Source organism: Notothenia rossii (genome assembly GCF_949606895.1).
Source record: "Notothenia rossii genome assembly, chromosome: 1".
NCBI classification, from domain to species: domain Eukaryota; kingdom Metazoa; phylum Chordata; class Actinopteri; order Perciformes; family Nototheniidae; genus Notothenia; species Notothenia rossii.
In genome coordinates, this window is record NC_136912.1 from 16,168,423 (window position 1) to 16,192,005 (window position 23,583).

Below are 23,583 nucleotides of genomic sequence, written 5' to 3' on the forward strand. Positions count from 1 at the left end.
AACATTTTTTGCCAAAAAAGGAAAAAAAGCTGACTCCAGTCAAATGTGTCACTCCAGGAATAAAAAACAAATATTTAAATCAAAATCAATGTGTGTCAGTTAAGAGCTCTGAATTATCCCTCCGGCGCTGATGTGCTGTTAATGAGTTTTGCATATACCTCACACACACACACACACACACACACACACACACACACACACACACACACACACACACACACACACACACACACACACACACACACACACACACACACACACACACACACACACACACACACACACACACACACACACACACACACACACACACACACACACACACACACACACACACACACACACACACACACACACACACACACACACACACACACACACACACACACACACACACACACAAACAGGAAAAGGCCACACATGACACATGGTCCGGTGCAACTTGAGGACAAAATGTCCTGCGCCTCTCCGCCTCAATAAACGAAGCTTCCTTATGTTTCAGAGACCACTGGGGATATATTTTTCTGCTCCCTGCTCTTTCCTCTCATCTCCTTTGTAGGATACCGCAGGAGCTGGTTTGGGTTTCTCTGATGTGTGTGTGTGTGTGTGTGTGTGTGTGTGTGTGTGTGTGTGTGTGTGTGTGTGTGTGTGTGTGTGTGTGTGTGTGTTGCAGGGAGGGGGAGACTGAAGCAGGCAGGGGGATGTCGTTCTTACAGTCTCTCCATTTTGGGATCAGGACAGGAAGTGGGCTCAACAGAGGAAACATGACCTCTCTCCCTCTTCCCTCCCTCTATCCTCTTACTTTTCTCTTGTATTCTCTCTTCCTCCCTTTGTCTGTCCCTCCCCCAGTCTCTGCCTCCCCATTCACATGCTCCGTTCTGGCTTTTTTTGGGTTGCACAGATCCCGTTTACTCACATGTTTTAGTGCAGTGTGTGTAGATCTTGAATTACGTTCCACACGCTTGCTGTGTAAATAAATGTATGTTAACCAGTGATTTCTGAAACACTGAAACTCTGCTCTAGTTGTTTCTGCGCTCCCTCCCTCTCTCTGGAGACCAGCAGTCTGTATCAGAGCTCCTCTGATTAAAAGCCAAAGCAAAGGTCAGACTCTGTTGGTAACGGAGATATCGCCCTACTTCAGCTTCACTGTTATGCCCAGCGGTCTGATAGGAGCCTCATATTACATTACGTGCAATGAAAGCCTAACCTCCAGGCTATACATCAATATTACATTACTTATCAACTCAGTGCTTTTTGGATTTGCAAGAGGGATTCTCGTGTTCATGAATCTGCCCCAGGACATTAGGAAAACATACTGGAATGTTTTTTCTCTTTATACATTTAAATCAATTGATTTAAATCCCACTCCCTTAAAGTCCCCCTCTATCTTCAAATCTTTCCATCACTTTTCACTTTTCAACACAGAAGGTCTTGACCTCTTGCTTTGCTGTACACACACTCAAACACACACAGACACACACTGAGAAAATAAAGAAACAGCATGTCAGCAAACGGCAGTGTATTTCACCACAGAGCACAGGGCCAAGGCACTGGGAAACAACAACAAAAAAACACAAAAGCAGAAGACCTCCCTCTTCTCTTCCTGCTCGCCTTTTAAAAGTTTGCCGTCTGTTTATTTGTTCCATTTTCCCAGACGTTTTCCTTTCTGGTTGTTTTCTCTAGGACACATCCAGTGCAATGACGACGCTTACAAAAAAAGAACTTGTGTGAGGGGAAAGGTTAGTTAACGACAAATGTTACAGCAACGTTACAGTTACAGTGATACTGTTAGACAGAGTGGTTTGTATTGAAAGGTGACCACGATACACAGTGCCAAATACTTACAGTATTCTATGTACAAAATGTTTGAACATGCATCAAAAAGGGCCTTAAGTCACTATGCAAACACACACAAATACACAGTTTAATACAGTATTATAATAAGGCTTGTGTCAGTGCTCATGATTCCCGTCATTCCCCTTGAAGCTGTTTGGACTTTATATCCGAGGTGGGGGGGGGGGGGGGCGGCCCAGCTGTGTCCTGCCGCTGCGTACCAAACCAGGCCAATGTTGGGAGTCAGATCAACATTCCCATTTTATAGATTCTCCACTTTAAAACATGTTTTGATTCTAATAAGTTTGTGGTTTTCTGGCAGGTAACCATTTAAAGCACATTACAGGACATCTGAGACCAAGTCTGGTCAACAGTTTTACCACCATCATAAATCAGTGCGCTGGGTATATTAAACTGCAAATAACCTTCGTAACAGTACTTTTCTTTATGCTACATTGCCTGTCACTGGTATAAACAAGGCAGCAACTAGTGATTATTAACCCCATTGTTTTTTAGTTCGTTTTGTTTGCCTGGTAAACCACAGGATAACTGAAAAACTACAGTTCATGAAGCTTGGAGGATGAATGAAGAATGGGCCAAAGACGACCCATTACATTCTGTAAGGATACACACATTATTTCTCACTAATAGAAATGGCCTTGGAGGACGTCTGCGCGCTCTGAGTGACCTTGTAGTTTTCATTAGTGATTCATCTAGTGGTTTTAGTGATTTTTTTTTTAATGATTTATCATTTGGTCTTTAAATCTGCATTGTTGGCCACCTTGGGGCATAGCAACAAGCTGTAAACACAACATTTAACACTCACTCAGTGGCCAGGTTATTAGTTACCTGCTTTTATACTGGAGTAATGTCATTTGCGCCTAAAACAGCCTTAATTAAACTAGGTTTCATGTGGAATTGTTTAAGGGTTGACGTGTGAAAGCGTTAAGAGATGCTGCTCCTTATCAGTTTGAACCAGTCTGTCTATTCTCATCTTACCTCTCTCATTTAAGCCTTGTTTATACTATGAACACACTAAAAGGCGTGAATGCTCAGCGTGTTGTCCAAAACCCGACAGAATGTACAAACAGAATATTATTTAAGTTCACCGGCTAAATGCTCATTGTGTCTGCTGTTTGGCGACGGACTGGTCGTTTAAACTGGGTGAATCAGAGGGTTTTTTCGCTGAAAACAGCTGCCTATTTATTTGGTCTGGTTTGTCTCACTCGTTTCGTGCCAGTTCTTTAGATAGACTTCCTTCCCAGACAGAGCTACAGAAGTCCAAAATGGCCGCAGCATGGGAATAAGGTCAGTTACAGTTCACCCTCTGCTGTTCCCGTCACGTTCTCAGGACAAAGGAACGAGCAGTGTAACCGTACACCAACACTGTCTTGTAAATGGCATACTTATTTTACACCTCAAGTTAAATCCAGGCTATTATGGTATATCTAACGCGATGTTGGTGGGAAAGTTGGGATAGAGATGAACCATAATTCATGATATGGAGCTGTGTGTGTGTGAGAAGAGTCTCTAATTTAAACGTCTACTGCTGTTTCTGCTGCAGAGGGGGGGGGGGGGAAGAACAATCTGTGTATTGTGCAGAGGAGAGGAGAGTTATGGGTTAGGAGGAATAAGTCTTGTTATCTGCAGCTGTTCATGCCTTGTATGATGGCGCGTGGGGGTTAATAAACACAAGCAGGGAAGGAGAGGTAAAGATAGATAGCTCAGGAGAGAGCGGGAAGCATGATAGAGAGTCATGTTTTTCCTCTGTTTACGGTCAATGACAGAAACACTTGTGCAACCTTATCACATAACACAGCATATGACCAGTCTGAGCCCAAACCCTCACCCCCCTCCGCGTCACGTGCACATCAGGACAAGGCATCCTTCAGGTCGCTCTAAACTTTCCTCAATCTTTCTGTCTCTCCTCTCTCTTCCCTCCGGCTTCTCGCTCACACAGCTTCATCCAGATACAACCGGCAGCAGTCTGACTTTTAGGTTTAGTGACAGGGCTGTCATTATATATATATATATATACACAAATATATACATCTAAGAAAAAAGAACACTTTCAGTGCTCATGGCATGTTGTTGGTGTAGTCCATATTTTCCTCTTTTTTAAAACACTTTCCTGACACCCATGTCTTTAAATCAAAATCTGCTTATAGCTTTTTATAATTATAGTTGTAAGCACTCAAACATATTCATAATGCTTTATATCAATACGCATAGACCATAAGTTTATTATAATATTTAATATTTTCCATTTACCGACCTTTTCTTGAGGAGCAAAGTTTATTATAATTATCCTAGTTGAAATATATTTATAATGCATTTTAATCACTGTGATAATGATTTATAATACAATAATAAGTTAGTGGTCATTGCTTGCTTTAAATTATACTTGACATCATGGTTTATTATATTGCCTTATTCTGTGATATTGTTAAAAAAGCATTCTGCATATTTATGAGTGTTTATAAGTATGATCATATCAGATTATTATTCATTACAGTATATATTTATAACGCATTATAAACATGGGCTTTATAGAAAGTGCTACCAACATCTTCTAAGCTGTGTATAAAGGCGGGAACACTTGAGAACTACAACAGGTCGGCTGCCTTTCCGGCATACATACATTTATACAGGTTAAATGCAGGGTCTTGTCCCCTACGACCCTCACAGTTTCCACAGGGAAGGCCAAGAGGTCCAGAGTCACCTCGGGGCTCCACAGGTTCAGAGTTCAGTTCGATCCACAGACTGCTCCACAGGTCAGTGTTAATCAGCACCTGGGGGCCGGGGGGGTCCTCCAAGCCTGGATGCATGGCTGGTTTCACAGTTTACAGTCAGTGTGAAGTTCACTGCAGCATGATATCTTTGAGGTTTTCCTGCAGGATGGTGTCCTTGACAGCGTGAAAGACAAAGCGGATATTTTCTGTGTCTATCGCAGTGGTGAAGTGATGGAAGAGCGGCTTCCCCCGGTTCCTCCTCTTACGGCTGAACGACTGCACCAGGAACGCCTGGACGGAGCAGAGCAGGGAAAACATATTTACAAGTTTCAGTGTAGGCTTTTCTTAGACATTGTGCATATGAAAAACATGTTACTGCATAAGACACAACTGGTTTCCACAGTTGGTTTGGGGAAGTAAATCTCTTGGTTGGGTAAACTGTATTCTAATCATGCTTTTTACATGTATGCAGACAAAGACAAGTAATCAATGTGGGGTGGCAGATGAAAGAAAAGATTATTAAAAGTAGCTATAAAACCTTATATTCAGAATATTTCCATCCAACCAAAGAGCTTAAGGTCAATCCAGGCCATGACCTGATTCAACACAGGTGTACAGCGGACCAGGGGTCTCAATTTAAAAACATCAGAGAGAATACACACTAAATGGAAGGGCGTGTGGCGCAGTGTGTTAATGCGCTGATCTTCGAATCAGAGGATAGCAACTTCGAGTCCCACTGCAGTCAGCTTGTCGTTGTGTCCCTGAGACACTTCACCCCTAATTGCTCCTGTGGGGATTGCCCACAGTATTGAGTATGTAAGTTGCTTTGGATAAAAGCGTCTAACAAATGACATGTAATGTAAAGTAAAGTACAAATGACTGCGTATGTTCAAATGAGGAAAGAAGGAAAAAAATGTACGCCCAAATAATTCAGATTTATAAAAATGTGTTTACCCCTTCCATTGTAGAATACCCTTCCTCATATAAAGTAATCTATCATGTGCCATCGCTGTCCTTACTGACATTATCAGTTATTATCTTGTTTTTCAATGCATGTCAAAATTGAGTATTTGTTGTGGCAAATTGTCTTTTTATTTGTTGACAGAACAAACAAAAGGCTGCAGTGGTCCGCCAGTTGATTGGCAAGCGTGCATGCTCATTTGAATGTATGTGTATTCGTGCATTAAGCATTGGTTTATTAACAGAAGGAGGAAGGTAAGGAGCAACAATGACAAAACGTAGTTTGGTGCCTCATACTGCATTACTAAAAGCCTCTGTGATGTCAGTGTGTTTGTGTACCTGAACGTCCTCTAGCCTCCGCGGGTCTCCCCTGTAGTCGGGGAAATGCTTGCGGATATCCACCTTGCGAATCTTTTCCACCAGCAGGTCTGTTTTGTTGAGGAAGAGGATGATGGACACGTTGAGGAAAAGCTTGTTGTTGACAATTGTCTCAAAGATATTCATGCTCTCGACCAGACGGTTTGTCCTTCGATCCTCCATCAAGACCTGCAGTAACACACACACACACACACACACACACACACACACACACACACACACACACACACACACACACACACACACACACACACACACACACACACACACACACACACACACACACACACACACACACACACACACACACACACACACACACACACACACACACACACACACACACACACACACACACACACACACACACACACACACAAACAGTGTTATCCTTTGTTTTTGGTTTTTTTCAGGTTTTATCTGAGCACCAATTAAGGATTCAGCCGTCATCATATGACTGCTGATTTGAACGGGAGCCATGACTGAGGGAACAATCACGTTACATCAGCCAACCACAAAGAGAGCTTTGTGCAGGTCTCAAATGTCCTCTCTGATGGTTCTTGCACATGTTGTCATTCTATAAGTCAAGGGAGTATGGATCACACTGTGTAACTCTCCTCGTTTCAACATGGTTACATGATCAGACGTGCATTAATGTTACCTGATCGTACTCTGACGATGACACCATGAAGAGTATGGATGTGATCCCGTCGAAACACTGAAACCACTTCTGCCTCTGGGACCTCTGCCCTCCGACGTCCACCATCTTGAAAGGAATCTTTTTTATGATAAAGTCATGCTCCACAATTCCTTTTGTCGCTTTTCGCGCAAACAAAATGTCCTGCTTGCTGGGGATATATTTCTGGAAAAAAAAAAACACATTTTATTAGAAGATGAAAGAGGGGAAGAAATAACAAGTGCACTTAAGATGTAACAAGTCACCCTGACTCACCATTTGACCAATACGATCCAAGTTATCCAGGAAGTATTTGACTGACTCGCTCTGCAGATACAAAAAAAACAAACAAATCAGTCATCTAATAAGGCTGAGTCAACCCAACTTAAAAATCCCAAATCATCAAAGTAAAGCACTAAATCTCACGAATAAAACAATTTCATTTCTTGTATTTCCTTATTTTTTGAATCACATTACATGGAAGCTGTCGTACTGTGGTTATTGATTTAATAATACATCAATCGATGAATTCTGCCCAGTAAGCTAAAAAGGACAGAAACCTTGTGAGCAACAATAATCATATCAGTCTCATTATAATATTTGGAGCATGCTCTGGTACCACGAAGCCGAGCTGGTTTCACAGAAAACAATAGGACTTAATATGTTGTTCAAGGACGTTGTTTTCCAGGACTAAGACGAGACATAACAGATGTCATTAATCATTTAGTTTGACTGCATATTGTTGATGAGAAAAAAAACAGTCCAAAATGAAGTTCACAGAAATAAAACTCTACTGAAATGTCTCGTTTACAAAAAGAGAACAACTATTATAGACTGTTCTCTTTTCCGTTGCCTGCATATGATGACAACACCAGCAGCAGCACACAATGAGCACAGTCAGGACAGTCTGGAGTTAAAATTAAAAATGACAATAACAGGGCTTTGGAGAAAGATACCAGGTGAAACGCTGGCAAGCTTGAACAAAATCGGACTAAAACTACTAAAGTAGGCTTCTTTGAGATAAATCTTGAATGTCCAGACTTTACAGTAGGTGAACTAAGACTCTAAATGTGATATGATTTAACAAGGAAATTCGACCAGGATTTCATTTAAAACATATGTGACAAAAGGAACAGTATTGTTAAGCTGCCTTGAAGCGAAGGATTTACCCACAACGCAGTGAACTAAAGTGACTCAGTGACTGGATCCTTGTGTTTATGTGACCCCTGATGCTATCCGTGCGTTGTCTCATAATCACATTTAGTGTGTTTGTTGCATTTTCCCACAGAAACTGCCAGGACTGTAGTTCCTCTCAGATCTACACAGCCTTCTCTGTCTTTTATGCCTTATTTCGTTTTTCTGGCCAAATAACTCCCCTCTCATCAAGCGTGTTATCTCTTCCAACAAGATATGTTTTCATCTCTGCTTTTGAGAAGGACGCTCAAAAACTGATCAGATTTGACACAAGAGGAATAGCATGAACTATTGAAGAACTCGTTTTTATTTTGAAGCAGATCCAAAACACAGGGCGAATACAAATCATGCTTCACTTTTGTTATGTGTCAGAACAATCTAAAATAAATCTAAAAGGATAATTCATGTTAAAGTCAGAGCAAGAAATGTTTCTGTTATTTAACTGGAGTCTGAGGAGCATTGGCCTTGGCGGAGGTCTGCGCTCTTATAGTGTCATTAAAAGTTTTATTGAAAAAGCTCTGATTAACCCGCTGTGCCCTACGTATCCGGCACTAAATAGCATGCAGTCAGAGTTAGCTCCTAGCTGGGGAACAAAGTGAAGCATTGGGCACCTAAAGAAAGATGTGAGAAGTAAAAGAAGACTACACATTTGACAACAATTCCTTGACTGAGCAATAGTGTGGTTTAACTGCAGTTTTTCTGTATTGGTTTGCACAACTGGAGAACATTTTTAAGAAGCTGCTAATTGATTTTCACACTGTTCAGAAATCAATGGTAACCAGTGGGCGTCTGAAACAGCAGCAGAGGTTTGTCTAAAGCACAGCGCAATAATTATAAAATGGTTTTCAGGGAAGTTAAGTAATTTGCTGTAAATGGGCTGAAACTGAAACATTTGTTTTGTGATTGTTCTTTACACTTGTGATTTCTGACAACACTTTAAAGCTGAATCTCTCTCTCTCTCTTGGTTTAGACACATTCAGCAGGAAACAGCTGTGTGTGTGAAAACAGTGGAGAGAGACATGGGGGAGGGAGGGATTAGCGAGTCAGACAGGACCTAGTTACAAAGTCACACACACACACACACACACACACACACACACACACACACACACACACACACACACACACACACACACACACACACACACACACACACACACACACACACACACACACACACATACTTGGGACTAACTACAATACAGCATTATTCCTCTCTATGAGCCTCAAACCTTGCAGATTTTCGTCACACTGATCCAACTCAGTTAAATTAATCTCTGTCGGTCTGACATGACGAGTAACAACCAGGAAACGTGACCCCCGTATGAGTGAGATGTGACCCCCTGACCTCGCGCCGCTGACCTACAGTGTCACAGCAATACGAAACACAAAGCCGGCCGCTCTGATTGGTTCAGCTGGAAATGAACAGGAGGAGGGGCTTGATGTTGGGAAAAGCAGGGAGAGGGGAATTCCCAGAGATGAAGGGATACGCAAACAGAGAGAGAGAGACAGAGAATCCCACGTGAGCAGACACACAAACACACACACACACACACACACACACACACACACACACACACACACACACACACACACACACACAAGCAAACACAGCTCATTTCCACAGATGCTTTGTCTTCAGCGTAAATGAAACAGCCTGATGAATAAATCTGAATAATAAAGCTAAATATCAAAATGAATAAATGTTATGAGGCTACAGATGAGTTTTAGGTCCTTGTAATGCATATCTACGACTTGTAAAACTAAAATATAGCTCTCTCCCTGTGTTAGTGTGTGTGTGTTTTGTTCTAGATTTGTGTGTGAGTGTGTGTGGTTGAGTAAGGCAAGAGGAATGTCTCCATTCATGGCGTGTATGGGCAGATTAGGGGCTTTATTACAGCAAAGACCTGAATAAGCTCACATTCTGCAGTGTGTGTGTGTGTGTGTGTGTGTGTGTGTGTGTGTGTGTGTGTGTGTGTGTGTGTGTGTGTGTGTGTGTGTGTGTGTGTGTGTGTGTGTGTGTGTGTGTGTGTGTGTGTGTGTGTGTGTGTGTGTTCACAGGTATATGTTTGCCACTTCTATGTGACTGGGTTGCCACATCTGTTTTACTACTTCAGCTTATCACTACAAACCGCAATTATATATTTGCTGCCTAAATATAGAGAATGATCATCTTGGGCTGTAACTGATGGTTGTTTTTATTATCATCAATGAATCTGCACATTAGGAATAAAATTACATTAATTGCGTTTAAATTCCTTTTTCAGGATAACCAAAAGTCCTAACCTATAACCTTCCAATATATTGAAGTTATTGACCGATTATCTCATCCAAAACATAGAAAACCACGTACATGTGTACTGTTTCTGCCAATAACTAACAGTTTATAGACCAACGATTAATCAATAATGAAAATAATGAAAATAATCGTTGCAGTCCTGCATGTTTGGCTATCCTGCACATAAGCAAACCTTCACATGAGTATGCTTGAAAAGAGGAACAGCAAAAAGGGAACCACAACGCAACAGCCAGAGACACTTCAAAAAAGTCTTTCCTTTCTGTAAACACGTAGATTACGTTACATACCGTCAATGTTAACCCATAAAGTACAGCAGCAGAGACTGCCAGGTTGAAATCTTATATAGTGGACCACGTGTGTGTGTGTGTGTGTGCATGTGTGTGCATGTGTGTGTGTGCCCAGCATGTGTTTAAGCATTTATGGCCTCTTTACATCTTAGCAGGGCTTCACCGTCTAAACTCTTTATTCAGGATGTGTTCGCTGCCGAAGAGAACAGCAACAGTTTACCGTCACAGCGTGATATGCAGCCTTGTTGTTGTCACGCAGGAGAGGTTTTCGGTGTTTATGTCCTATATCAAACTGCGTGTTATCTGGGCGTGGTGGGAACACAGAACAAGTCAACAAAATCCTTGCTCTCAGTTTGTTTTTCTCTCTCACTATCTCCACTTCTCCCTAACTGCTCGTCTCTACTTTCCACTCCCTCTCTTCAGGCTCCCTGGGAAAAGCTGACTGTGGTATCCCAGGAAAACCTCAGAGTGGAGAGAGAAGGGGGGGGGGGGGGGGGAGAGAGCGTCTAACTCAGCACATTTACTCCACAGAAGACATTTTGGTTTTCTTACTTTGAAAATAGATAAGGCTGATGTTATTATGTATTTCTCCTATAAGCAAAAAAACACCATTATAACAACAAGAGAACAAAATCTCAATGTTTTTACTGTGACACTCAGCCCCCGAGCACGTTTTCTTCTGGAGTTGTACATCTTACAACTTGACTGTGGTGAATCAATGAGCCTCATTCACCAACTAATCCTAAGAAGAAATGTCTACTTAAAACTAAATTATCAGCATCAAGGGGCACGTGCTTTAGATCTATGAGTATAAAGGGATACTCATAGATACTCCTGACTTTTCCCTGTGTTTTTTATATACCTGTTGTAATTTATTGACTTTTATTGTGATTTTAGTCATGTGTTTTTATGTGGTTGTAGTATTTATTACATGTACAGCACTTTGGCCCGACCAAAAATCGCTTTTAAATGTGCTTTATAAATAAACTTGGATTTGATTTGATTTGATACACAGGTACGAACAGTTCTCTAAGTTGTGAATATCATAAAAGCTGTTCTTAAGACTTTTCTACACATTAAAAGAAAAAACCTAGCCCATTGCATATCAAGGCAAACTTTCAATTGCTTTCAAAAATAAAGCTAATGTTGTATAAATGAAATAAAAAAGGTAAACACAGAAAGTAGCCCCTGGGTTAGCAATCATGTCTGGTAAGTGCATAACGATGTGTTCAGGGACAATTTGCCATCTGATCCAACAGCTGCCTGTTCATCCGCACATGCCGCTGCGTGTACATGCTGTGGATTTAGTTGATGTGCATTCTGGAGAAGTAGTAGTTCATGACAGAAGGTTTTTTTTATCATTATTATCTTCAGTGGAATGTGCACTAGCTAGTTAAAGTGAGGCTTGTTGTCAACCCTCCCGATTTTCGCGGGAGACTCCGGATTTCATTGCCATCTCCCGGTTTCCTCCCGGGGTCATATTTCTCCCGTATTTCTCCCGATTTCTGACAAAATCAGATTTACACACGACTGTTTCCACTCGGACTTTAATACAGCTACACCATTGTTTGGTTTCCATGGTAACACGTCTCTTTAGTAGCGCGCGCAACTCAAAATCTGAGAGGGTGAGGCAGATATTCACAGAAAACAGAACAAGAATCGACAACTGCTCACTCCTTTCTTGTAAAATACAGGTCCAGCCCACACATATGCTCCATCAAGGACGGTGCTACAGGCCGCAAGTCAGTGCACTTACAACTACAATTAGCATGTTAATGTTAATCTAACAGCTCCGGCGATCCACTAGCACCCCCCTCCCCCCCCCCCCCCCAATTTTGCATTTTGCTCCCGATTTCTGAGGTCTAAAGGTTGGCAAGTGCCACTAGCTGTAGTCCCGTTGCCTGAATTTAAACAAAAAAAGGATAGCATTTCCGACTTGTTTCAGTTCAGTTTCTTGTTGGTTTTAGTCATAGAATAGAGTAGAATAAATGTCCCCATTCAAATCAACATAACAGGATGGACAGAGCTGCAGCTATTTAGTTGTGTAGTGTTGCTATTGCAAAGAATCATCAGGTCTGATCTCCCCACTAAGCCCTGAACCCTCCTGGTCTCAACGTCACCTAAAAAGTGGCTGACTGTGAAAGGCCAAAGGGCTCAAATGATATAAATAGCAACGGCACAGCACTTTGCAGCAACATCTCACTCTACCTTGACGACAAAACATGTAGTAAACAATTGCAGAAGTTGCAGAATAAACCAGGTGTCTATATAGCCTTTGCTTTTTCATGTGTTTATTAATGCACTCTTAAATCCTGATGTAAATCTAGTGTTTCTGAGAACATGTTTACATGCCAGTTTGAACAACAACATGCCATCTTCTTTGTTTACCTTTATTCAAGTGGTTTAAATGTCAAAAGTAATGTGTGTTTGGGAATTTCCAAAGGCAATGTGTGCAGAACTGAGGACTTACGAGAAGAGTTCAGAAATAGCTCAAACATTGACAGTCGCACAGCCCTGAGCCCTCATGGGTTTTCAGATAACACGCCTCAAAGTCCGTAAGTGGGAAGATTGGGATCGGCCATGTTTGTTGTAGCGGGCTAAATTATAAACCGATTTGCGCCAGGCAGGATTCACTGAAATGGGATTTAACGACCAAACAAGAAGTAGTACAATGACGGGCAGATTTCAGTAGATTGAGCGTTGGCTAATAAACAGGAAACAATGCATGTCTATGATAATAAAAAAAGAGATGTACTTTATTGGAAACAAACTTGGATTTTCTTTTGTAAGGAATCGGATCAAAGGCCCAGGCTACACGATGACGACAAAGCGCAAAATGCATCACTGTGTGGAAAGCAGGTGGAAAACAAAGTTCTTAAATGAGTGAGTGTGACACACTTTCAGGCGGTGACTTAAATACAACAATCGCCATTTTCTTATTGAACTCGACAAATTACAACAGTTTGATTTCTGTTCTACTCTTCGTCTCTTCCTGCTGTTTGAGTGTTTTCATGGAATTTGTTGACAATACCAAGTTACAGAATATCTACATCCTTATCGCTAAGCCAGTGCGATGTCTGCAAGTCTGAGCAGCCCAACAGGCTTTATCACACAGCGACTCCAGATAAGACACAGAGGCAGTCTGACCCAAAGCTGTGCACTGACATCTCACACACACTTACAGTATGTTAAGTGAGAGCGAGACGGAAGTGGCTTCTGTCTGACTCCAGATAGTTGTGTCACTGATAAATGTGTAACAAGGCTAAAGGTCAAATGTACAGCTCTAAAGGAGAGGTGAGGCGCTCTGTCACTTCCAATAAAGAGCAGAATAAACTCGCCGCTACAGCCAATACAAACCGCAGCGGCAACAGAGCAGCTGGTAGCGCCGGAGCTGTGAGACATTCGCCGTGTTGACAATGCGGTTAATGATCGTTCAAGTGTCATTAAAAGTCTGTCTGGTCCTTCACGGCATGTTTGTAGACACTTCTAGAGTTCCTTGTAAAACAGAGGGGTTCTCCAGCTGTTCTGTTGTTCACAAATGATCTTTAAATTACAGTAAGTGGTTTACTGCTTTAAACAAGTCTCAGTTTCTCTGGTTCGCAGCAGAGAAAGAAATGAGCGTATACATTTGACGAGAGAAGATCCCATGTCATTTTTACATGTTATTATTCAGCCTTTCCATATTCCTTTAATCCAGCATTGCTTGGTTTTTGGCCACTAGGTTGCATTGAAACAAGTTGTAAACTTTACATATAATCACATGGAGTCCTTTTTCTGGCACTCTTCTATTCCCTTTACTTTTTTTGTTTCAACCAACTCCTGAGAGAAATATCCAACTTCCATCTTTGCTACACCATGTTCAGTTGTTGTCTGTCTGTTGTTTGTTTGGTGCTTGGCAAGCTGTGTACAGCTAGGGTTTAGAGCCTTGTGCTCAAAGTGAACCCAAAAAAACTAATATTACAAGCTGTAAAACCAGACGAATGAGCTAAAAGAGTCGAACCACAGAAACGGTGATAATTCTTTGTGGGTTTTTCTCTACAAGCAACCCCATTCATGTACACAGAGTAGGTCAAACCATTCTTAATACAAAATATGGATTGCCACAGCTTTGAGGCTACACTGACTCAATATTAAAAACACTTGTCTTACTGGTCTAAGTGCCATTCTATCAAATCTATTCAACATGACTAGTTATACAATAAAAGGAAGGTCAGTGATGTGTACAGCCTACTGGTTTTGAGCCGCATGTGTTTAATAAATTAGAGTTAAAAGGGAAGTATTTCACTGTAATGTACGAGCCGTTTAAGGTTGTGTTTGGTGCAGTGTGGCGTGGCAGATGTAACTCCACAGGGCTCCACTTCACCGGCTCCATTTCCAGTCAAGAGAAAAATGATTACATATTTGGAAAGTCACCAAACACAAAAAACATGAGCAAGGGGAAGTTAGACAGAAAACAATACATATTTCCACAGGCTTCGCTCTGTGCACTGCTTTTTCACTGACTTCTTTCTTTAGATGACAGGTAAAAACATTTCAGATAATATCCAGTCACTTCCTGAAGTTATGAGCATGTCACTAGGTATTAGCCATAGACTGTATATGGTATTAGCTTTGTGACTCCTGGCTCTAGTAAATCAGTGACTGTGCAGATATCTGCGCCTCTAGATGTCCCTGAAGTGAAATATTTATGGAACTGGGGGTAAGAACTGGTAAACATAAACAGTGCAAGGTTTTTATTAAAGGTTATTTTTTAGGCACTTTTTCTCAATTTGACAGCTCACCGCATTGTAAGGAAGAATGGAGAAAAAAGGAATTGGTGAGAACGATCCCATATTCTGTTACAGGATGTTATGTGTGGGAGGAAGATTCAATGTGAAGCATCAGATCAGCCAGTGAGTAACCGATGACTGATCATTGCTCTAACTCAGTGTATGAACAGGAGACAGTCATGGGAGCTTTTAAATAAATAAATACATGCATTTTTGGCATGCAATGAAGAGTGATTGAATCCTTTAGACTGCTGCATGAGTACTTTAAGGACTTCATAATGTTTAAGGATAGTTTATTTTTGGTTACATTTGTATTGTTAGCACATACCTCAAGGTATCAGCAAATGCTTCAACCTTTGTAATGGAGTGTCAATACAAGATTTGTCATTTATCATTCCTGGATATGTGACTGAATTATAAATAAAATATCAGTTTCGAGGGAAGTATATCTTTAAAGTGCCAGAGGTATTCATCCTTAACAAGCAGCTTATTGAGTGCTGCCAAAACTTTATTATAAAATCTACTGTAGGATTCTGACATTTGAAATGTTTAAAATCTAAGCGCATCGAAAATGTTTCCATTCGATGAAATGTTGCAGCAGTACCAGCCTTTGGTTTAAATTTCACTTAGTGTAAACATCAACAAAGACTTGATACAAACTATATAAACAACCTTGAAGCGACATCAGAGGAAATGAAAGAGGAGACGGTTTGTTACAGGATTCATCTACTCACCAGTTGGAACTCAGAGCGCCGTGCGTAGGCCTCCTGTATGCCGGTGTCCGTCCAGAGTGCGTTCAGTGCCATCACGTAAAGCTGAAACTCACTTGACTCGACCCCCGAGCCGCCCACTCGTCCCTCCCACGACATCACCAGCATGCCCTGCTTCTCGTTCTCGCAGCTCTGCCAGCCGATGCCCAGCTTGTCCCGGGCGTCTACCAGCACGCGCATGCCCTGCAGAAACACAGCGTGAACATGAGCCTGAATGCGGTCAAGTGGAGTAACAGCTGCTTTTTTCTAATGTCAGCAATATTGTACAAATATTTCCTGACCACACAGAGGAAATAAAAACCATACTGCATGAGCTGCTTCCAGGGGAAACATGTCAACACAGAGTCTAGTGTTTCTGGTAAACATGGAGTAACTTTAACAGGGCAGCACAAATGTCAACACACACACACACACACACACACACACACACACACACACACACACACACACACACACACACACACACACACACTCTCAAACATATGTGTGTGTGGCTGCTGGTGGTTTTCTGAATAGAGCCATGTGGAGTGATCTGTGTGGGAGGTCTAACCATCACACAGAGACAGATATTCAGTTTTTTGTATCTGTGTCTCCATTTCTCTCTTTATAGTTTTATTAGACTCTCTTTGAATCCATTACTTTGAAATGTTCCAATTCAGCATGTATTGATCTGACAGCAGACTTTTATCTTGTGGTACAATTTGTATTCGTTACTCACTACATCTTGTCTTTTTATTTCATCCATTGTGTTCCTTATCTTTTACCTTCTTACATTTCTAAGAGTTAACAATTGACTCCATGTGAAGCATTTTTCTGAGCATCTCAAAGTCCAGAATCTGCCTTGATATTGAAGCATGATTGCTTCATTTATTGATTGAAACAACAGAACATTATCAGTGAGGTATGAAGCGTTTCAAAGGTCACAGTAGGTTAAGGGATTTGTGTGTGTGTGTGTGTGTGTGTGTGTGTGTGTGTGTGTGTGTGTGTGTGTGTGTGGATGACTCATGACTGCCTACCCTTTGTGCAAGTCTAGTCAAGTTTGTTTGAACAGCTTAATATTGCATTCATGAGGCTTAACAGGCCCACAACATGAACACAGCTGGAAAATTAACTCCAGCCTTGTTTATACAAAGTTCAAAGGGAGATTTCCCCCTAAACGTGTAAGAAAAAATTAAAGGAAGATGTGACACTTTATAGATGTAATCACTCATGCAGCTACTGTGTGTGGGTGCAGTCTGACTGGGATGTTCCTTTGTGACTGACTAGTGCATTTTCAACTCTGTTCCTCATTTCAAACTTCTCTTTTAAGAATTGGGTTTTTTGTTATTACAGGAGTGAGTAAGACTGACACACTGACTAGTCTTCAACATAAAGACACACATGTAATCTGACACGACATACGGATCGAACAGCAGCATGTTCTGCAGTAAAGTCACTAACGGAGTCACTGTGAGTGGGTTTTGAGTCACATCCTGTATCTGTCTGGGAGCCAACCTGAGATTTATCAAATTACTAATCTGGGTTTATGTTGCATAAATCCTCTAAAGAGTTGTTGTGTCCTTTCCTGTATACCCGCATGTTTGTCTGTGTTCCTGTTGCTTAGCCAACCTGTCCATACACATCGTGGTCTCTAGTTATCCAGTAACTGTGTCCACATTCAGCACGTCTGCATGTCAAATACCAGTGATGGAAAGTAACCAATTGCATCTAGTTGACTGAACTTTATAGACATTTTGGGTTGGTTGTATTTTCCATTTTATGTGTATTTCCATGTTATGCTTTTTTCTTTACTACATTTTGGAAGCAACTTTTGTTCTTTTTACTGCACTCCTGGCAACACAACACATTTAAAGAGATGACCTTGACCTCTTCGAGAAACTTGGATGGACATTTTTGGGACATTTTATAGACCAAGCATTTCCTGATCCTGAACTTTAGTATTGCTAATTTTACCGAAGTAAAATATCAGAATACTTCTTCCAACACTGCCAAATGGATCACAAATATAACAAGTAAAATAGGGGATTCAATTCCAGTGTTGGGACCTTTATCGCATTCTTTTCCCTCCACCCTCAAAAAGAAAGAAAATCTCAAGAAAAACATAACAAGTTGTCTGTCCCATTTTGAAGAAGCCTCCAAATTGTTTGCAAGAAGAGACAGCCTTATTTTGATAACATTTGGAAGTGAATAAAGTAAGCACCTTTCAATGCAGAAATGTGAGCTGGTCATTCTTTTAATTGGGACGTTTCGGTGATCCTAGTCCGTTTAGTCGGAAAAGTATCACATTGCCAATTCAATAACAAAACTTCTATTGTAAACTCAAGGATGATTTACCTTGAACCTAGATAACCTTTCATACCAAAACTACGTCGGTGATGAGGACTTACCGGTGATATACATGAAAAAGTTTGACATTTTAACAAGCTGATAAGGACCATGCTAATGCCCCATTAGTTTGTGAGGCTGTAGGTTATCTCTAAAAGGACACACCCACAGTCCTTTGAAGGATGAAACCTCTGTCTGCCTCTATCTGCTACAAAGAACCCATTGGTACAAAGGGAAGTCTGAACACAAAGTGTTACAGATCAAATGTGACAGCAGGCCTCAATGGAGTGGGCAGACATTTGTATAGTGCACGTTATTATTCACATGAAAAGCGACAGAAACAGTTGTGCCCAGATGAATAAGATAGCTAGACAGACAACAGACCAGCTCTTGGTATTTGTTAGTAACTGGCCCATAACAGTATCTCCCACATGGGGCAAAAGAAACATAAAAATATGATGTCTGAACTGAAGACATGACATGGTACTATTGGCCGGCAGCGAGATGGGTCTAAAAATAACTCTGTTGCGGTAATCAGTGGCCCTTTCCCCTGCCTTGTAACAAGAAAGCATTAGAAGTTATTTAGCTTTACAATTCATAAAAAAACATTTAACATAATAATTGTGAACCCGAAGTTTTTGAAGAAGCCAAATATGCTGAATATCGGGCTTCAATGATCTAAGTTAATAAAGCATTTCCCTCATGTGACACTGATGATAATTGACCAACCTTGAAACAAGAAAAATACTTGGTTTAGAATTAATGATAGGGAAACAAGGACAATCACAGAAATAGAAAAAAGGATAAAACCTGTTTTATGGAAAAATGTCAAACCATTGTGTGTCTTATTTAGAAATTGATTAATTAATAACACCAACAATTGTCTATTTTGAGTGTTTATGTTATGTTCTACCAAAACGTACAGCTTGTAAATCATTAGATATCCAGGCTGTTCATCAAACCTACACTTGATGTACCAGGCTTGACAGAGGTACCCTAGCAACAGTTTTTAGTTTCACTTTAACTTGAGTGAGAATATCCAGTTTGAGTATTGAAGGATTAGATGAGAGACTTAACCATTATTGGAGGTATAATTAACAAGAAGGAAGGGGCGGGACCCCACATGAACTCAGCCGCTATGTTATTTATTAATTTGTATCTAATTGTGCAACACACCTGTGTATTTTTCTTTCAGCTTTGTCCCTCCTTAACCGTCTGCTTTGTTCTCTATCACTATCATTAGGTTCCCATGAAGAGAGAGGTCCTCTACACCCTGTACGTGAGGCTGATCCTGACACTATTGTTCAGGACAGGTAACATCCCACCTAATAAACAATGCTCAGATTTACCAATGGAAACATGTCCAATATATGGTGTCATAGCATAGGAATGATGCACCAATGATTAATACAGTATGTCTAAGCCATTTTTACATCCAATCAAATCTACTGTCTATTCTCAGTGCGATTTACTACAACTAATTCCTGTATCTCCTCCTTGAGACCTGTCCTAAAGTCTTTTTGCAACATCCCATCATAGTCATAATTGACTGAAAGTAATACAAGATGAACTCGGAAGTTAATAGAATAATTGTTAATGAAAATAAATGTTACTGGCAAGCTTCTAATATTGTGTCATTTGTAAAAGATGGGAGGACCAATAAACAGTGTCTTGGTGGGTCAAAAGTACCAGGCATGTAGTATCGTGTTGCATTTGAGATCATGCCTTTGTCAAAACTACAGCATTTCCAATCATGTGATTTCTTACAATATTTGCCTGCTCGTCATCATGCATTGTGTTTTTCAGGAAGTTGAGTGTTGGTGAATTTGGTTTTTGTTTGGAGGAGGGTTGGGGGGGGAGTGCTGTTCATGATTTGTCCCGAGACAGAACCGCCGCTGTATGCTGGTATTAAGGGGAGGGTATGGAGTACTGCCTCTGCTGTGTAGAAGGCTCTTATCATCCCTGTCTGGGCTGTGTGGCAATCAGGGCGGATGTGCTCATCCCTCAGGAATAGTCTGGTATTGTTAGCTGGTCAAGGAGTCCCAGCCATGACAGCAAACAAAGGGAGAACATGCACACACACACACTTCAGGATAAAAATATGTATATGTCAACAAACCTCTGTATGTTTGAGTGAGTATGTGTGTGAGCCTCAACGTTTGGGTGAAAACGTCAATATCAGGACTGCAAATAATGATTATTTCCAATACTGATTAAACTGCTGACTATTCTCAAATTTGGTTTGGAGAATCTTGGCAATGTTTCCTTGACGAACTACCTAAATAATGAAATGATCAATGAATTGACTAACACTTGAGTTCCAGTCAATATACCTCCAAAGACTAATTGAATAGCCTAATCTAATACACTTTCTGTTCTGGTCTCCAACATGTCAGTTCCTCATACATCCTTTACTTTAACTTAAGAGAGCAGAAAACAAACACGATATAAACTTAAAATCAAAAAGAGAAAAGCAGGACTTGACAACACAGATTACACTGTGTGTGTTTAAACTTTGGACTTGGGCTTTAAAGTTTCCCTGAAGGCCCCAAGCTATTTATTTCCCATGAAACCTTGATCTTACCTTCAGTATATTCTCATAGATAGTGTCCCGGAAATCCAGAAGTGATTTTTTATCAAACTCTTGCCCGTTAATGATGCGCATCTGTTTGAGGAATGTGGACTTTCCGCTCTCTCCGGCCCCGAGCAGGAGGATCTTCACCAGCCGGCGGACGGCTCTCCTCTCCCGGGCCAGCATCGCGTCTATCTCCCGGCTCCTGCGCCTCGCCTCCCGCTCCTGCGCCGCGTCCTTCTCCCGGCTCCCCTCCTTGCTGCTGCCCGGGTCCCGGCTGGCCTCGGCCGGGAGCAGGCAGCGGCTCAGGGTCCGGACAACTCCCGACATGGCGAGTCGTGGGAAAAGTTCACCGAAACTTCAGTGGGAAAATGTTCATTATAGGATGTGACCCCTGGGGAGGAAATGACCCAATCTGGCTACATCCAGTTGATAAATAATACGTTTACAGCGGATAATTAAATAAAGCCTAGCCTACATTTAATTTTAAAGGGCGAAGCAGTTATCTAGTCTCCAACCTGCAGACAAGCAGTGTCCATCTTGGCAACACCGCGCCATAAACAAAAATCTATCCGGGTAGGAGACAAAGCCGGCAAAATCTTCCAAAAACTTTTAATGTTTGAGTAAGTCCCGGTCTCAAAAAGATTGAAAGCTGATGAGAAGTTGGTCCGTTTATCCGAAGCAAAACAATAGTAGGAAGATACACACACACGGGGAAAGGCTCTGCACACTCTCTCACAGCCAGTGGTTTGTGAACTTGAGCAGCGGAGCAGAGCAGCTCCTCGGTGGGACGGTATGGTGAGGGGGCCGGGGCTCTGCCGGGAACCACCGTCAGGGGGCGGCCGAGGACACAACCGGGAGGGAGAGACACTCTGAAGCAACTGCTGACACCACCTCAGCAAGGGCCAGCAGCAACTGGCGATAGGAGATATAATGTTCAGTGGTGGAAGAAGAATTAAGATATAGCCTAGCCATACCATCATGTAAAAATACATTTTACAAGTTCTGCATTCACAATCATACTTAGATAGAGAAACAAACTAAATAAATTAAACCACAAAGGAACAGTTCTCTATTATTCAGCATATCCCATTATGAATAATGTGTATAGCCTACCTACTATCTGGCTGTTAACATAGTGAATCATTAATGAGATTGTGTACCTACTTCATTTGAATGCAACAGCCAGAAAAGGTGGGGTTAATCTACGTTAAATATTAATGGCAGAAAATGAGTGCAAAACCAACAACATAATAAAGTTGTGTAAACAAGCACATACACATGACACACAGCTACTTTTACATATACAACAGAACCATTTATAACTTTGGCAAATGCACAATATTATCAGTATCTCTACTTACGCTATCAGTAAAAGGTCAAAGTTCATGTAAAAGATTTAGATTTTACATCATAATTTTCAATGAACACTGACGAAATGTGTGCTTTTTAAAAGAAAGGTGAATCAGACTCCGAATATGTTTTTCATTAGTTGTTTGATATGCCACATTTTTTGCCATCTTGGAGACACATTTTAATTCAATAACTTACTTTATTTGTTAAAGAAATCTGACCCAACCTTAGATAAAGTGTTATGTCATAGAATGCTTGGAGTACTGTATGTAATGTGAGGTGACGGTGTGCTGTTGTGTTTACTTTCAGTTTTCCTTTTTGTTATCTGTCCGTGTTTGTGTACTTTGCCACTGCAGACTACAAAAAATATGTGTGTGTACTGTAATGTTGCAGGATGTTTGAGAAAAAAAATCAATGCAATATAACATAGAGTTCAAGTAATCCAGAGGAGCTCCAATACAGGCCAGTAGATCGCACTAGGGTTGTTCGTATGCAGATTCAAGTGTGAATGTGTGTACCTGAGTGTAACCACGGCATTGCAGATAAAGAGGGCACTACTCATTGATTGTTAGTTAAATAAAGATTTGAAGAAGAATAGAACAGTTACAAGGTCAGTGTACTGAAAATTGGTTTCTCGTCTTAACCAGTCTCTTTTTTTTATCACAATTTCTAAACTTTCACTTCTTCCCTGTCAAACTGCCAGACGAGCCAAAGCATCCATGCCTGCACAAACCAGTCCATGTCCCTGGGAAACTCGCTGAGCCAAAGCAACAGGGGACCCTCTGCCTGACAGCCTCCCTGCCAGAAAAACTAATCAGCCGCCGGATCCAGGCTTCCTTCAGGGCCAGCTTCACTACAAGAATAATCTGCCTAACATAAACGCCAGTTGGGTCTGCAGACCTTGAGTACTCCAGCAGACTCGTTTCTGCCCACCAACTGTCTGCTGTTACCAAGATGGAGACCTGGAGCCAAAATTAGTGGACCTATCAGAAGACTGCCAGCTGGAGGAAGAAGAAGACATGGAGGTGGAAAGTTATGAGGTTCAACAGAAATAATCCTTTTAGATACATTTGATGCTGGGAAACTAATCTGCATTTTGATTCTTATAACATTAAAGGAAATCTGTAATCTGATATCTGTGTTTTCAGTTGTTGTTGTTGTTGTTGTTGTTGTTGTTGTTGTTGCAATTTAACTTAATCTTGGATTTGGCATGGCATCATCTCATATGTACACTAAACTTCAGCCCATTAGACATTTTTCTCCTCCAAAATATCCTCTTAACATTTGCATTTTCTATTAAATACTTTATTTGTATGCAGAGATATGAAGGAATAAATTACATCAAGAATGATACTCAGCATTTGCTAAAGCCAGGAAAGCCGAAGTCATCACGTTAAGAGAGAACACAATGTCTGAATATCAATTATTCATCTTT

General features: G+C 41.1%; 1 protein-coding gene and 1 long non-coding RNA gene across 2 annotated transcripts; one reads left to right on the forward strand and one right to left on the reverse strand.

Annotated features, from left to right (window-relative positions):
* Positions 1-1,504: 1,504 nt before the first annotated feature.
* On the reverse strand, positions 1,505-21,703 carry gna12a (guanine nucleotide binding protein (G protein) alpha 12a). The gene is made up of 6 exons (XM_079649051.1): positions 20,808-21,703; positions 15,863-16,081; positions 6,856-6,906; positions 6,565-6,765; positions 5,865-6,071; positions 1,505-4,856 (listed from the first exon to the last, which is right to left on the reverse strand). The coding sequence occupies exons 1-6, from the start codon at positions 21,123-21,125 to the stop codon at positions 4,695-4,697; spliced, it is 1,158 nt and encodes a 385-aa protein (XP_079505177.1). The 5' UTR covers positions 21,126-21,703; the 3' UTR covers positions 1,505-4,694.
* Positions 12,214-23,295, forward strand: LOC307018701. The gene is made up of 3 exons (XR_013802479.1): positions 12,214-13,242; positions 19,467-19,536; positions 22,852-23,295. It is a non-coding gene; the product is annotated as an uncharacterized lncRNA (long non-coding RNA).
* The last annotated feature ends 288 nt before the right edge of the window (positions 23,296-23,583 follow it).